This window comes from Lissotriton vulgaris, chromosome 5 (assembly GCF_964263255.1).
Source record: "Lissotriton vulgaris chromosome 5, aLisVul1.2, whole genome shotgun sequence".
NCBI lineage: Eukaryota > Metazoa > Chordata > Amphibia > Caudata > Salamandridae > Lissotriton > Lissotriton vulgaris.
This window is the reverse complement of record NC_141693.1, coordinates 516941337-516956362: the sequence shown is the minus strand read 5'-3', so window position 1 is coordinate 516956362 and position 15026 is coordinate 516941337. Positions and strand designations below refer to the sequence as shown.

The window sequence follows — 15026 nt, the reverse complement described above, 5'->3', positions numbered from 1 at the left end:
CCACCACTTCCACAATCTGCCCGCTGCCTCTGAGAAAGAGGTAAAACACAATAAAGGTGAAGTTTCCTGATGTTCAGGGGACTCCGAGAACCTAAATGAGCCCCAAAAACACAAATTGTGAAAAAGCACAACATTGACATGTTGAAACAAACTGGAAAAGTATCTCCCTGCATTGATGAATGTTCCATAAACGGGTATTTCATGTACCATTCTAAACACTGAAAAAAATAATGCACTGTAAGGAAGGACTCTGATAAACATAGAAGAGTTAGACAGTCACTTACGTAATCTGTGGCATCGACTTCTACGCCAGCTTCGAGTAACATCCTGATTAATGTTTCATTCTGTTTGCTCTTGGTTATCTGATGGAAAATGCAAATTACAAAATTAGAATCATTAACAAAAATTATTAATTTCTCTCTAGATTGGTGACAATAAATGATGTCGCTTGGTTGTTTATTGGTGAATCATCAGCATGTTTAATGGTTTCACCTCCGCATTGCGAAGTACTGCACAAAGGTCACATCAAAAGGACACGGGGTCGTAAACCTAATGGAGAGTGGCCGTCCAAGCAGCTCGGCGGATTCGGGCACGTGCTGATCTAATCTGAACTGTTTCAGGCAGACGCCAGTCAAATGGAGCACAGGAATGTGCCTGTAATTTTTGTACTTTCAAGAAATGTTGTGAAGCGAGTCATACTTACCTATGAGTGTACCATGAAAATGAGGACTTGCGTTTCAAATGTAGTATACTTACAATACACATTCGGTCAACAACAAACTGGTGGTGCAATAGCTGTGAAAAGGGGCACCACAATTCCTAGTTTGAAGGGATTTTGGGGTCAGTAATGTAATTTAATAGGAAATCAGGCTCATGCCAAAAGGACAGAAACTTTGGGGCATATGTACAAGCCCCTATCACAACGGGGACGTCACTTTTTGTGACGTTCATGTGGCGCTAGGGGCCTTGCTTTATGTACAAGGCAGCGCTAAGCCACTTAACGTGGCTGAACGCTACCTTGTACATAAGGCAGCGTGAAAGGACATGCAGCCTGGTGGTAGTGGTGGGCGTTCCACCGCAACACCCATTGTATATGATGCTGTCCCCTATGGCATACATAGGAGGCAGCGCCAAAATTCATACCAGGAAAATCCTGGTCTTAAATTTGCGAAACGAGTAGAAATGCATTATTTCGCCTCTTTTTTGCTTTTTCCATGTCTGCTGCCTTGTGCAAAAGTTACAAAATTGCATTTTAGGATTGTTTATGTACAGGAAGGAACGCCTTCCTACACATAACCAAGCCTTCCCCGCACACAGACACCCTTGCACTCTGGTAAAAGGGTGCCTGCGTTGTCGCTAAGTTGTTAAACTTAGCACCATCGCAGGGGGAAACACAAGGCTGCACCATATTCTTGTAAATATAGTGCAGCCTTGCATTTCCGAAGTGGCGGAGCGTGTCATTAAGCCCAGAAGGCTAACGACACGCTCTGCCACTTCATTGTACATATCCCCCTTTGTTTTACCATTATTTCGTTTTTAAAGTCTTTCCAAGCCCATCCGTTTCATAACCCATATATTCTACATCTAACGTTGTAATAATCTGAGAAATCATTAATGTCAAACCTCATTAGTAATGTTTACAGTTATAGAATGTTTAGCTCCCCGCATCACTGATGATAAACTGTGATGCTTACGAAAGTAAATTACATTTGAAATAATAACAGTCAATAAGTTTATATGGTCCCAGATGTTTTCAGCCAACGCTGTCAAAGAAAGACTTCTAAATAAAGACAATTTTCTATTAATTCAACATACTCTTTTTGATTTAAGCTTTCTTTGGATTTTAGCACATTTAACATGGCAGATTCTTTAATGGATTAATTTCACTAGAGTATCATCACTGGTATTGAAATCAGAGCACTCTGTTTTATGAATGTGCCACCAAAAAAAATATGACCTAGAAAAACAAAACTCCTTAACCAAGAGGCCTTAATAGGTTATTAGTACTACTCCGGTCTGGATAGAAACTGAGCAACTTTGAAGATGAATGCCTAATATTCAATCAACACCTGTTTCAGTGCATATTTCTCAAATTCAGCTTGGACTAATAGCTAGTTACTACCAGCACTTAACTTGCCAGTCCCCTGAGAGAGGGAGTGTTGAGATCCAGGTTCAGTTGACAGTGTATGATTAACCTATCGAGGGGGTGATGGAGAATCGAAGAATGGAATGATAGTCACAGGAGATGACCTGCAGGGCTGATTGAGGACAACAAAGAGTCGAGGCTGGAGTGCTAATAAATAAAAATGAAGGGTGCGCCCACAAGGTGGGAGAGAGTCCTATATTGGAGCTGTAAACTATAACAGTTTAGGAATTTTCCAAGGTGTTATCCCGGCTCCTTTCTCCAATTTCCAAAGCTGCAGGGTTACCAGGTGCTGTATACAGCCCCATCCATATCCCACAGATGTGATCCCCCCATTATTGCACTGCACCCCTCCTCCAACGATAGTGAATTCCTAATGCTATGCTCATTCGGGAAAGAAGAGCAGGATGTTTTCATCTACACTGAGAACTTCACTCAGTAATGCATTGTTGCATATGGAAGGGCTTTTGTATGTTGATAATCCATGCTACATAAATGACAGGCCTGATTCCATAAATGACAGGCCTGATTCCATGTGATCAGGAATTCCTGCAGTATCAGAGACTGCACATGCAAGAGTAGAGCCTAGGAAGGCCGACTAACTGTTTGAATGGTAATGCTAACAAGGGCGTGCTTGATTGATGCGTTTTTAAATTTGGAAACTCCATGTTCTCGAATACCGTTCAAACTAACGGACAGAGAAGAGAAGCAGGGCGGACTGGGAACACAAAGCAGCCCTAGCAGTTTTATCGGAGCAGGGGTGTGGGGTGTGGGGTGTGGCAAGCGTTAAGCACTGCTGCTGAACAAACCCGCCCCCCAGCACAGCTGCTTTTGCTACCTGGGGCCTATATACCGGTCCCCAATCTTCCAGCCTCCCGGCCCGGTCAAATGCCCGATACCCATTATGGCTAGTCTGGCCCTGCAGAGAAGGATAATTTTCGACTTTTTGGGGCATGCGCTGTAACTGCAGATACAAGGGATAGCTGCCCTGCATATATGCTTATTAGAAGAAAGAAGGAAAAGGTGGCATTCGCTTTCTACGCTTCAATATGCTTCAGCAGAAGGCATTGTTTGCACATTTTTGTAGCAGAAGTAACAGCCGAGCACAAGGGGACCCTTCTTGCACCATAAGATACCTTTATTATTAAAAGCTATAGAAGATACCGGCTCAGGGCTAGACTTGGAGACATGGATCAATTGTTGAGGGGACATGCTGAGGAACTAAATTGTGCTGAGGTATTGAATTCCGACCGCTGAAGTGAGGACAGCATAAGGTACATGGGGAAACTATGCACAGCATGGCATAACAGCTTAGTGAATTATCCCAGCCATTAAGGTTGGATAAACAACAATGCATATTTTGCTTATAGAATAGACTAATAGGTTAGGTATGTGTGCTGAAATGTGATTCGGGCCTTCCTAATCTTCGCCTTAATTTGCATATTTTCAGCTATTTTTTTTACAATAACCATGATCATCTGATGTACTTGTTCTGTAGACAACAAATAATTATATAGTTATAACATATTAATCATTGTGTGTGTGCGTAATGAGGGTGGTGCTCTCTTTATCATGACTTGCTGATAAGATACTCCCAGACAGGATTTTCTGACTAACATTCCCTGTCTAACAAGCATAAGTTGCTGAAGAGAGAGTTAGAGTCACCTGCTAGTTCTAATTGTCCTCTGAAAATGACTCCTCTCCTCATATGTCTAAGGGGAACTGCTGGGTGTGACCCCAGCAAAATGTGGGCGAATATGACATTCTTGTTCATTGGTACTATTACTTGGATCTTGGTCTTCCTCACAGGACACCAAACTTTTCCTTATCATTTATTCATAGATTGTCCTTGTACTCTACATACTTCCAAGAGCTAAGATACTGCATTACAACTTCTTTGTATGACTCAAAATGTGTTTACCTGGAGTCAGATGAGCGGACGCGTGTCTACACCGGTCTCACAGCCCACACTGTCCTACATTTCAGGGCCAGATTATTAGTAAGGCGCTGCTGGGAGTTGGTATATCCAGTGGCCAGAATTAAGATGGGCGAGGTGTTGGAAGCGTGGCTGAGGGATGGGCAAGATAAGCCCTGCAGGAGAATTACGTGCTTGCCTTATAAGGGTGTTGGCTGGGAGCCGGCGACCTGGACTGGGCCGCACATGCAGCCCATTCGCAAAGCAGTTTTGCTGAGAGGATATTTTAGGTTTAGTGTTCCTTGCTGCGTTGGATACATTGTTGAGTGCTGCACATTCATGAATTAACCTGAAGCTTGCCCTCCTAAATCGGCATCACAAGCTGCACCTTAAATTTCTATGTCTCAGGTTGCACATCCTAGGTCTTCTAAGTGGTCCACTGAGCAGTGATTTTACTTTACAGGTAACTCTTCTCAGCACAGACATCTCCTTTCGCGCTACCTCAATTATTTGAAATGCTTTCCAACAAAGTCAGTGATCATACATAGATCCACTAGTGTCAACTGGACATTTCTGGTGAAGGAATTACCCCAACGATTTCCTGTCCTCTCTGAGTCACATATTACTCTTGCTGCACTTAGGATTATCTATGTGGTTTTTCCTCTCTATTGACATGCATGGAATGGAGTCTAAATGTACTGTTGATATTACATACAATATAGGCCTGGTGGTATGCTAACATGGACCCTGTGCATGCATTAAATGCTTTGGAGTGAGTGGTGAGAGTGGTGAAAGTAGAGGGCATGGAAAGCAATCCTGCTTGTTTTATAATAAAGAGCGGTGTAAATTGTGCAGTTAATAAAATATGTGCTTGGTTACCATTTTTCCCAGAGACTCGAGGCTGCAGAAGTAAACCTTCCATTCTCTGAGACTCCTTGATCAATATGGCAGGTGAAATGTGGCCACAAGGAGATATGACCTTGTAAGTTCTGTCTTAAAGGAATAAAAGAAGAAAAGTAGTCGGAAGCTTTTGTATACTTCGTATATTTTGAACGAAAAGTATTGTTCGTTATCCCGTTTAACAGCACAGGAGCCCAGCATGAGACGAGGGGAGGTTTTACAGGACTCGGAATAATATTATAAACATACCCGAGGGTGTGGATACCCCCGCACGTGACTCTTCACCCCACGAAATACTGCCTAACCCTGAAACCTGCCCTAACTTTGGCAAGACACTATGAGCCAACAAAACCTCGCTTCAAACCCTAGTAATCATGTAGGGTGGGCTGCGGGCAGGTTTACAAACTTTGTGCTTACTCTTTCCTCCCCACCCGGTGATACTCAGAGTCAGGAAGAGGCGAGACACGCCCTTCCTCACTTTTATAAAGCCTCTCTAACTCCGCCCCCCACCCCAAATTACCTATCCGCTACCATGTCCTGTTTGCGCACAAAGCACACTGGGGGGAAATAGTCTGCCACCCACTTCCCCCGGAGGACATCATTGGAAGTAGCTGAACATCAATTACTTCTCACCATATTATAATGCGAATATTTCATGTAATCTGTCAGTGGGCTTGTTTTCGGTGGCTTGGATTGTGTAAACCGTAGTTTACAATGGAATAAAACTGCAGCCAGGATAATACCGAACTCTCTTGCCAAAGCTGGCCGATGGCAGCTTTCTAAACTGAAGGTTTCTTGGTGTCCTTGCTTTTGAAACATTTAAGGTCTTTCGGGAATTTCACCCTGTGCAGGCACCTCACATAGGCATTATTTTTGTACAATCTTCATTCACACTATTCTTTCAGTGTAGGGACACTGGAGGTTGGCACATTTTTAGGCATGTCTAAAGACAACGTTCTTTGTCTCTCAAGAGCTTATGTGATCCGTAGAGTGAAAGGAGAAAATGGTCCTCAGCCATTGGCTTTTGCGAGCATCATTCGCATATTGATCAGCTCAAATTTATAAGCAATTGGTCATGCAACTACGAATGGTAACAGATGGTTTTGTCCTTCGCCCAGCACAGGGCAATTTAACGGGTGTAGAAGTCGGATAACTCTATAGAAAACAGCGTCCTATTTTTTCATGTGGCTTGTGCGGCTAGGATGAACGTGTGTCCAGAATTTACCTAAATAATAATTTATTTAAGACTTCTGTAATAGTTACTGTGAACTGGGCTGGACCTTGGGCGGTCAGACACTCGCACTGTATCCCATAGCAGGAATATATTCTGGTTTATACTGGTTATTCATTTACTGACATCTTCATTGTATATGAATGTTGCATTCTTTTTATTTTTTTGGTTTTCTATTTAAAATCAGTGGCTACCAGATGTGTTGCTATTTTTCATTCATTAGCTTTCAATTTTTTAATTTGCTGTTTTTTTCCCTTTGGTTTAATGGCTTGGCAGCAGTTCAGGTGATTGCCAGTAGGAGGAAGCACTGCCACGAGATGAGTGGAGGAAGCAAAGACGACAGAAAACAAGTTAGAGTGACTTGAAAGCTCAGTTTGCATTCATTCCATCGATGGATGATGGGTGGGAGATAGACTTGGCAGCATGGAGACGCGCGAGCGCGTTATCCAAGATGGCCGCCGCCACCGGAGCTCCGTGATTCCCGGAGCTTTTAGCCCTAATTAACGACGAATTACCGGCAAGAACCCAGCGAAAATACCGGCGCTTGCCTCCTGAAGCCTCCACCTACCTGTGAGTTCGTTTTTGAGCATTTTGGACGACGGAGTTATTTTTCTTCACCTCACAGACTTCTGCTCCATGCTTCTCATCGAGGTACTGCCGAGAATGTGAGCCTGGGGGCGGAGTGTCATTTAAGAAAGAGGCTGGCTTGGGCCTAGCTCCGCCTACAGTTCTGTTTAGCTGCTGCACCTGGGTTTTTTCAGTGTTATTTGACGCAATTGTCCATATTTACAATACTTTTCCTCATATTTTGAGGTTATTTGTTTCAATCTATTTTTCTTCATATTCAGACATATTTTTTCACCTCAAAATGGATTCAAAAAATCCTTCCGCTAATAAAAGGAAGCAGCAGGTTTCTCCTCCTCCCACAAAATCTAAAGTGGTGGAATCCTCAGAACCTTCTTTGTCTTTGATTTTGGAGGAAATTAAAGCCTTGCGTTTGAATACTGATTCCATTGCTTCAGAGGTTAAAAATGTTCGTAAAGATATGGCTTCTATGTCCATGAAGGTGTCAGACAATACCATTAAAATCCAAGATAATAAGAATAAATTGGATGCTTTTACACCTTTAATGACTAGAATTATGCCAATGCATACTCAGCTGTTGAACTTGGAAAATCGCAATAGGCAATACAATTTGCGCATCTTTAATTTGCCTGAAGAAATTGAAGGGACCAATTGTCCCCTTTATCTTGAATCTCTTCTGCCTGGTCTCCTGAATATCAAGTTTGCAGAAAAATTTGAAATTGATAAAGCTCATAGAGTTCCGTCACATCGTAATCCTCGTCATTCAAAGCCAAGGCAGATGATATTTAAGGTCCTGCGCCATCATCACCTGGTCCTTATTCGGAAAGCTGTTCGTGAAATACCCTCTTTGGTGGTGAATGGAACCAAAATCTTCATCCATCAGGATTTTGCTAAAGAAACTGTGGCTATTCGTAAAGAATTTTCATCTCTTCGTCCGCAACTGAGGAGCCTTGGTTTCAAATATGGACTATTTGATCCTTCTACAATGCGAATCTGGAAAGACAATGTGTCTAAATCTTTTCAACGTCCTGAAGATCTTCGTCTCTTCCTTGAACAGCAGGCTCCTCCATCAATGGATACACAAGACCCTAATTCTTGACTTCATCTCGCTGGTTTCTTGTGACAGGTCTATTACTAAATTTTTTCATGGGCTCCAACGGTAACTGGCCATGCTTGAGGAACGGGTGTGCGTTTCCTTGTCTTTATTTATGTGGCATGTTCGTACCTTACTCTCTCTTTTTTGTTTCTCCCTTTCCTATCTTTCGATCAGAGTTACTCTATTAACATGTCTTATCCTACCTTCTTCTTGTTCCTATTCCTGTCTTTTTCTTCTCTTATATCCTAATGGCTAACATTCATAATATAAAAATTGTTTCTCTTAATGTGAAAGGTTTACGACATCCAGTGAAACGTTTAAAAATTTTGGATTATTTAGGTAATTCTAAGGCTGACATCTGTTTTGTCCAAGAGACTCATGCTGATGATAAAGTTTTAAGTTCCATGAACAAAAAGTGGGTGGATTCTATTGTTTCTTCACCTGCTGCAGGTAAAAAAAATGGGGTCGCTATTTTCTTTGCCAAAAGGTTACATTGTCAGGTCTTGCATAAGATCTCAGACTCTGATGGAAGATATATTATAGCTAAAGTTAAAATTCATGATTCTATTTTCTTTTTGATGAATGTTTATGGTCCTACGTCAGAGGATCCTGTTTTTTGGACTACTGTTACGTCAGAAGTTTTAAAGTTGGGAAATGCTCCATTGATTTTTGGTGGTGATTTAAATATTTTTGTAGACCCCTTGTTGGATAGATTGTCTACATCTCGATTTCGACCGTCCAAGACTTTTCATGCCTTTAAGACCTTTCTTCAAACTACTAAATTAGCTGACATTTGGCGATTACACTATCCAACTGGTAAAGAGTTTTCTTTTTTCTCCAACCCACACAACTCCCATTCCAGAATAGACTATTTTTTCCTTTCCCCTTCCCTTATTCAATTTGCTAATGATCCTATCATTGGTACCATCGACATTTCAGATCATGCTATAATTTCTTTTGTATTAAATGTATCATCTTCATTTTCTAAGCAGTCAAGATGGCGTATGAATTCTGACATTGTCCTTAACGATACTCATAAGCCTAAGTTACTCCAGGCTATTCAGGAATATTTTACTTTTAATTCAGAAGAGTCTACCTCCATTACCACTCGATGGGATGCATTTAAAGCTTATATTAGGGGTACCACTATTTCTATTATGGCTCATGAAAATAAGAAGTTTAATTCACATATCAAATCTCTAGAAAAACAAATAGCTCATTTTGAGCGTTTATTTGTTTCGTCTAGTGATCTCCAATATAAAGTAAAATTACAAAAGCTGCGGTATGAATTTAATGCAATCCTTAGTACTAGAGCTGGGATACAACTCTCTAAATCCAATGCCAAATTTCGTTTTAATACCAATAGGTCTGGTAGACTTCTGGCTAATTATTTGCGTATTAAACGAGATAAAACTCAGATTACCTCCATCAAATGTCCTCAAGGTAAAATTGCTTTTTCTCATAATGAGATTGTTAATGAGTTTTTGAATTTTTATTCTACTTTATATAATAAGCCTGACTATTGTGATGTTTCTTTAATTGATTCCTTTTTACAACATTCTGATTTACCTCACATTTCTGCCTCTGATAAAATTAAATTAGATTTACCCATTACTAATGAGGAAATTCTCTCAGCCATTAAATTGCTTCCAAAGAAAAAATCCCCTGGTCCTGATGGTATCCCTGCAGAATTTTATAAAGAGTTCCAACATCATCTTTTACCTTTTTTGAATCAGATTTTTTCTCATTTTTCCTCATCAGGTACTATTTCAGGTTCTTTTTCTGAAGCCTTAATTGTTGTACTTCCCAAACCTGATAAAGACCCTACCCTTGTTGCTAATTACCGTCCCATTTCCTTAATCAATCAAGATTGTAAACTATATGCTAAAATTATCGCTTCCAGGTTAGCCCCTATCCTTCATTCAATTATTCACCCTGATCAATCTGGTTTTATGAAAAATCGATATTCTGCTAATAATACGAGAACGTTATTACATGTTATTGAGCAAAGTTCCTCTATCCTTAACCCTGCTGGTGTTATGGCATTAGATGCTAAAAAAGCTTTTGATAAAATCCATTGGCAATTTTTATTTAAAACTTTGTTATCCTTTAATTTTGGGCCTTCCTTTATTCGGATGATTTCTGCTTTATATTATGCTCCCACAGCTCGACTATTTATTAATGGTCAGATTTCTAACCAATTTTCTCTTTTCAGAGGAACTCGACAGGGTTGTCCCCTCTCCCCTCTTTTGTTTTTACTTGGTATAGAACCATTTCTTAATTACATTCGAAAATTCGAAAACATTCAAGGGATTACTGTCTGTGATATTACTGTTAAAACTCTAGCATATGCTGATGATGTGTTATTATTTATTAGTAATCCTGATTCCTCTGTTCCTTTTCTGCTTGATATTATTTCTAAATACTCTATTGTGTCAGGTTATAAGTTAAATGTTACTAAAACTGAATTTTTTCCACTCAATATGTTGTGTACTCCTGATATGCTACCCTCACCAGATATAGTTTGGCAAAAGAGCAAATTGAAATACCTTGGTATTTTATTTTCATCATCCCTTCATGCTACCCTAAAATTAAATTCTGATTTCATTCCAGAACATATCAAACAAAAAACTTCCAAATGGTCCTCCCTTCATCTTTCCTGGTGGGGGAGAATGGAATCTATTAAAATGACTATTGCACCTAAAATATTGTATTCTCTTGCAATGATCCCAACTCAATTTCCACTCAAATTTTATAAAGATGTTGACAAACTTTTATCAAAATTTTTATGGAATAACAAGCCTCCCCGTATTGCTTATAAAAAATTAAAAATTCCCAAATGTAATATTGGTTTTGCCCTACCTGATTTTCTTCTATATCATAAGGCATTTATCCTTAAACAGAGTTCGTTATGGTTTAATATATCTCCTATGCTTAATCCCCCTATTTGGTATCATATTGAGACTTCCCTTGTTAAACCTTTTCCTTTATTGTCCCTATTAACCATGTCTCCCGTATCTAAAATTGTACACTCTTCTTCCATAATTAAATCATCAAGATTAATTTTTAACGATTTGGACTCCAATTTTGAATCCCCTCTACTTTCAACGGTACATTTGTCCTTATGGCATAGTGCCTTGTTGAAATTAAATAGGAATATTTCGTTTTGGTCTTCATGGATTGCTAAAGGTATTTTTTATCTTGGAGATGTTTTCATGGATGATGCGTTTATTCCATTTATTCAACTCCAATCAAAATTTAATCTGCCTTTAACTGATCTGTCTAAATATCAATTCCTTTGTAATTCTATTTTAGATTCTTTCCCACATGGCATTCCTTCTAAAATGACAGCTGATTTTATGCTATATGTTAATACTGTGTCTTTATCCCCTAAAGCGGTGTCTGTATTTTATAAGAAGCTCACTGTATCCTTAGGTTCCAATATTGATACAATTTCTACCTTTTGGAACAATGAGTTATCTTTATCTCTGCCAAGTGATTCCTGGTCATTAATATGGACTCTTTCTATTTCTGGTTGTTTACCAGTGTCAATTTATCAAACTAATGCTTATATTTTATTTAATTCCTTATGGACACCACTGCGTTTATTTAAAGCTCATTTATTACCATCTAATGTATGCTGGCATTGCAATTTGCATCCTGGTTCCTTACGTCATATGTTATTTGAATGTCCGCTTATTTTGAAATTTTGGTCTGAAGTATGGACTGTAATACAAAAAATTCTACCTATTTCTGATTTACCCTCTTATACTTTAATCATATGCAAATCTGTTGTGTTGAGTGTACCCCTTGATGATAATGAAGCTAAACTATTTAACTTTTTGGTATCGGCTGCATTGAAATCCATCACTTTTTGTTGGAAGGATGTTACTTCCCTTTCAGTCCATGCTTGGTGGTCTTGGATTATCTTTACAAGAAGAGGTGCTCAATTGTCACTACAAGGTGTTCATCATAATTCTTCTACTTTTCAATCTTTCTGGTCTCCTATAGATTCATATGTACAGTTATAACTATTGTTGTTCTTTCCTTAATACTGTATCGTATTGATAACTCTACTTGTATAAGTATTTATGCTATGAAATGTATATTTCCCTTTCCCCGCTCCCTTCCCCTCCTTATTTTCTCCTTAGAATGTCAAACTTTTTCTTGCGATGTATTTTATTAATGACTGTATTTCTTATGATTAGTCTTTTTCGCTTCTTTGTATTTTAATGAAATCCTTCTTCACTTTTTTTGTATGTATTTATGTGCTTCATCATTCTTAAAATTTCAATAAAGTCTTACTGAACTAAAAAAAAAAGACTTGGCAGCATGATAGGAGCTACATGGCTCCAGTGGAAGAAATACAAGTTGAGACCCCATTTCTAACAGGCAGGATGTGGATTTGCCCATGCTAGCAGAAGAAATACGGCTCACAACTCAATAAGCTGTGGAAGTGGCACCAGAAGCAAAGGAGGAACATTTGCAATAATATTAGATGTGGAAAGTCCTGCTAATGCCAGAGGAAATAGTTGAAGAGAGAGCAGATGCTTACAATCTATATTTAATAATAATAATAGCTACTTTACTTATATGTAATATGTGAGACATATCTCCTTATAATACATGGGTTTCTGCAATCCCTGCATAAATGTCCATCTCTAATTTCTTTATAATAGGTGACCTGTGACACACCCAGTCACCAATTATAAAGAACAGACGTCAGTACTTAAATGTAAAATGTTGTTGCAGTCGAGTTCTGGCACAATGCCTGCTGCAGGAGCCAGCATCCGAGATGAAACACAGTTCAGGTCATGGAGAAGCGGTTTAAAGAAATGAAACATTGATTTTCTTTCTTCTGCTCTATTTTTCTAGCTTTCAGTGACCAGCAGAAAGAACAATATGCTCTTTCTTTCATATGAAAGAGCTATCCACCAAGTGGTCTATGGGAAAGGGGATGTTGTGCCCATGTATTATATGGGATGAAGTACCCCTTCCGTATATGATAAGGATATTGAAAATCACCTTGGAGTTCCATAACCTTATAAAAGGACTCGGCCTTCTGCCTCATTCCTCTATATGGTTATGGAACTCCTCTGTGAATTGCAATATCCTTACAATGTACGGCAGTGGGTACTTTATCCCCTATATAGTACATTTGAGAGCCTCATTTCTTTATTAACTCGTATGCATTATTTAGTTAATACAGGCACATTCTGATATCAGGCCGTGCCCGTAATAAGAAAATGGCATCACTAATCACTTTTAATAAACGAATACAAATGAGTGTTGATGTCATGGCACTGGCTCAAATTACCAAATGCAGCAGCGATGGATTTAAAACACTGGATAGGGCAACGCCCACCTGCTTCCTGGTGCTTTGCACCAGTACCAAAAGACGCTCACCAACTGGGACATCATTATCCTTCTGCCAGGAAGTTTTCTTCTCCTTTATACGTGGAAGGAGTGGAACCGTCCAAAGCTAAATCTTTTGACGGCAGCAGAACAGGTGCTGTGTGCTTGCCTATACCGCTGTCTTCAGTGTTGTATATTATTGCTTCAACCTGAAGCCCTGGCAGTATATGCGCCTGTATTTCCCCTATCCCAGGGCACAAGTCGTAAAAAAAAAAAAAAAAAAAAAGAGTTGGGGGATCGCTGTCACCGGAAGTGACGCCACAAAAAGGTGCTGCGCTCCTCGTCCCAGAGAGGCCAAAGAGTGAAGTCCAGCTGCTTGGCAGGGGGGACGGCGACCCCCAGTAAAATAAGTGGGGGGACGCCGTCCACCCGCGTGGTACCCCGACTCGAGCCCTGCGCCCATCCCAAGGCGCTCGCCGCACCTCTCAACTTCCCATGAAAAGGAAAGGGCACAGGTGATCCTCCTTTAGAAAGAAGTGTGGTGTTTAATAGTGTGAACAGTTCATCCAGACCTTTCCGAAATACATTGCAGATTTGTAGTTCTGATTTTAGAATGTTCCAGAAGACACGGAATTAAACCAGAAACACATTTTCATGTGAAGCTGAGAGGTAGGCTCCATCCTTCCACGTATAAGGTTGCAGAGGGGTAAGAAATGGAAACTTCTTGGCAGAAGTATAATGGCGTCCCAGTTGTTGAGCAGCTTTTGCTATTGGTGTGAAGCAACAGGAAGCGGGTGGGCGCTGGTCTATCAAAATCACTTCACTGTCTGAAAACGTGTATGACAATGACTTGGTTTCAGCATTGGTGTCGCTCAGTGCTACTGTGCCAGTTGTGAATCTGGACAGAAGGGTCCAGTGAGAGAGAATGTGAATCCGTGGCCCTAGAAAATGCTAGAACAGCTGAGCTTGACCTGCCTCAACCATTCAAGAGACGGGCTGCAGCCACTCGAGGTAAGGCATGCAATGTATCTTGATACATGGCAACCTCATCTTTGCATTTAGACTATCGAGGTGGGGTTCCTGGATAGGAGGTTTATTTTAAATGTTGTTCCACCTTCCTCCATGTTTCTCTCTGATAGAATGTATTCATCCGACAGCCTATCACTGGCATTACATTTATAAAGCAAAAGCTTATGTACAAGGCCTTTTGGCACACATTTTTAGGAGGCAATCTGAGTAGCTTTAAATATGTGTATTAAACATTAAATAGCCCGTTCCACCTCTTCGTCAAAGGAATGACCCACCCAACCAATTGTAAAATATATTGTATTTGCAAATGCTCATGTCGCAAACTTATTTTGCAGGAGCACCCGCTATCATATGATATATGTAAAATGACTCCCACTGTCCCACACACCATTTACAACAATGATATTGCTAATCAGCGAGAAGATGTGTTAAGTCCACAGTAGATTGCGAATAATTTATCGTTGTAGTACCTGTTCCTGCTGACAACCGTGTCGCGATTTACAAGGATTCCTGCCACCCCTCGTTCTCAAGCCGAATTAAGAGCAGATATTAAGACATACTGTGGTGGTGTGTGCCACATTTCTGAAGACATTCATGCACTGATAGCAATATTGAATTTTAATATTAGAAATGGAACCCCACTACTTATACATAAGCCACTCGTCTAAGTAGGATACCATTTACATGCCTGAGAGCAGATACTGCAGTTCTCGATACATTGCACTGAAAATATTCAGGTCTGGTCTCACGAGCCTCATGTTTTTTTTTTTAA

The 15026-nt window shown here is 40.0% G+C and overlaps 1 protein-coding gene across 1 annotated transcript in view; it reads right to left on the bottom strand.

The window, feature by feature from the left end:
• ANKRD22 (ankyrin repeat domain 22) overlaps positions 1-15026 on the bottom strand; it is a 268125-nt gene that overhangs the window by 114135 nt on the left and 138964 nt on the right. Inside the window, exon 4 of the mRNA XM_086921946.1 lies at positions 285-362. Coding sequence (XP_086778072.1) covers positions 285-362 — 78 coding nt within the window. The remainder of the gene's footprint in view (positions 1-284; positions 363-15026) is intronic.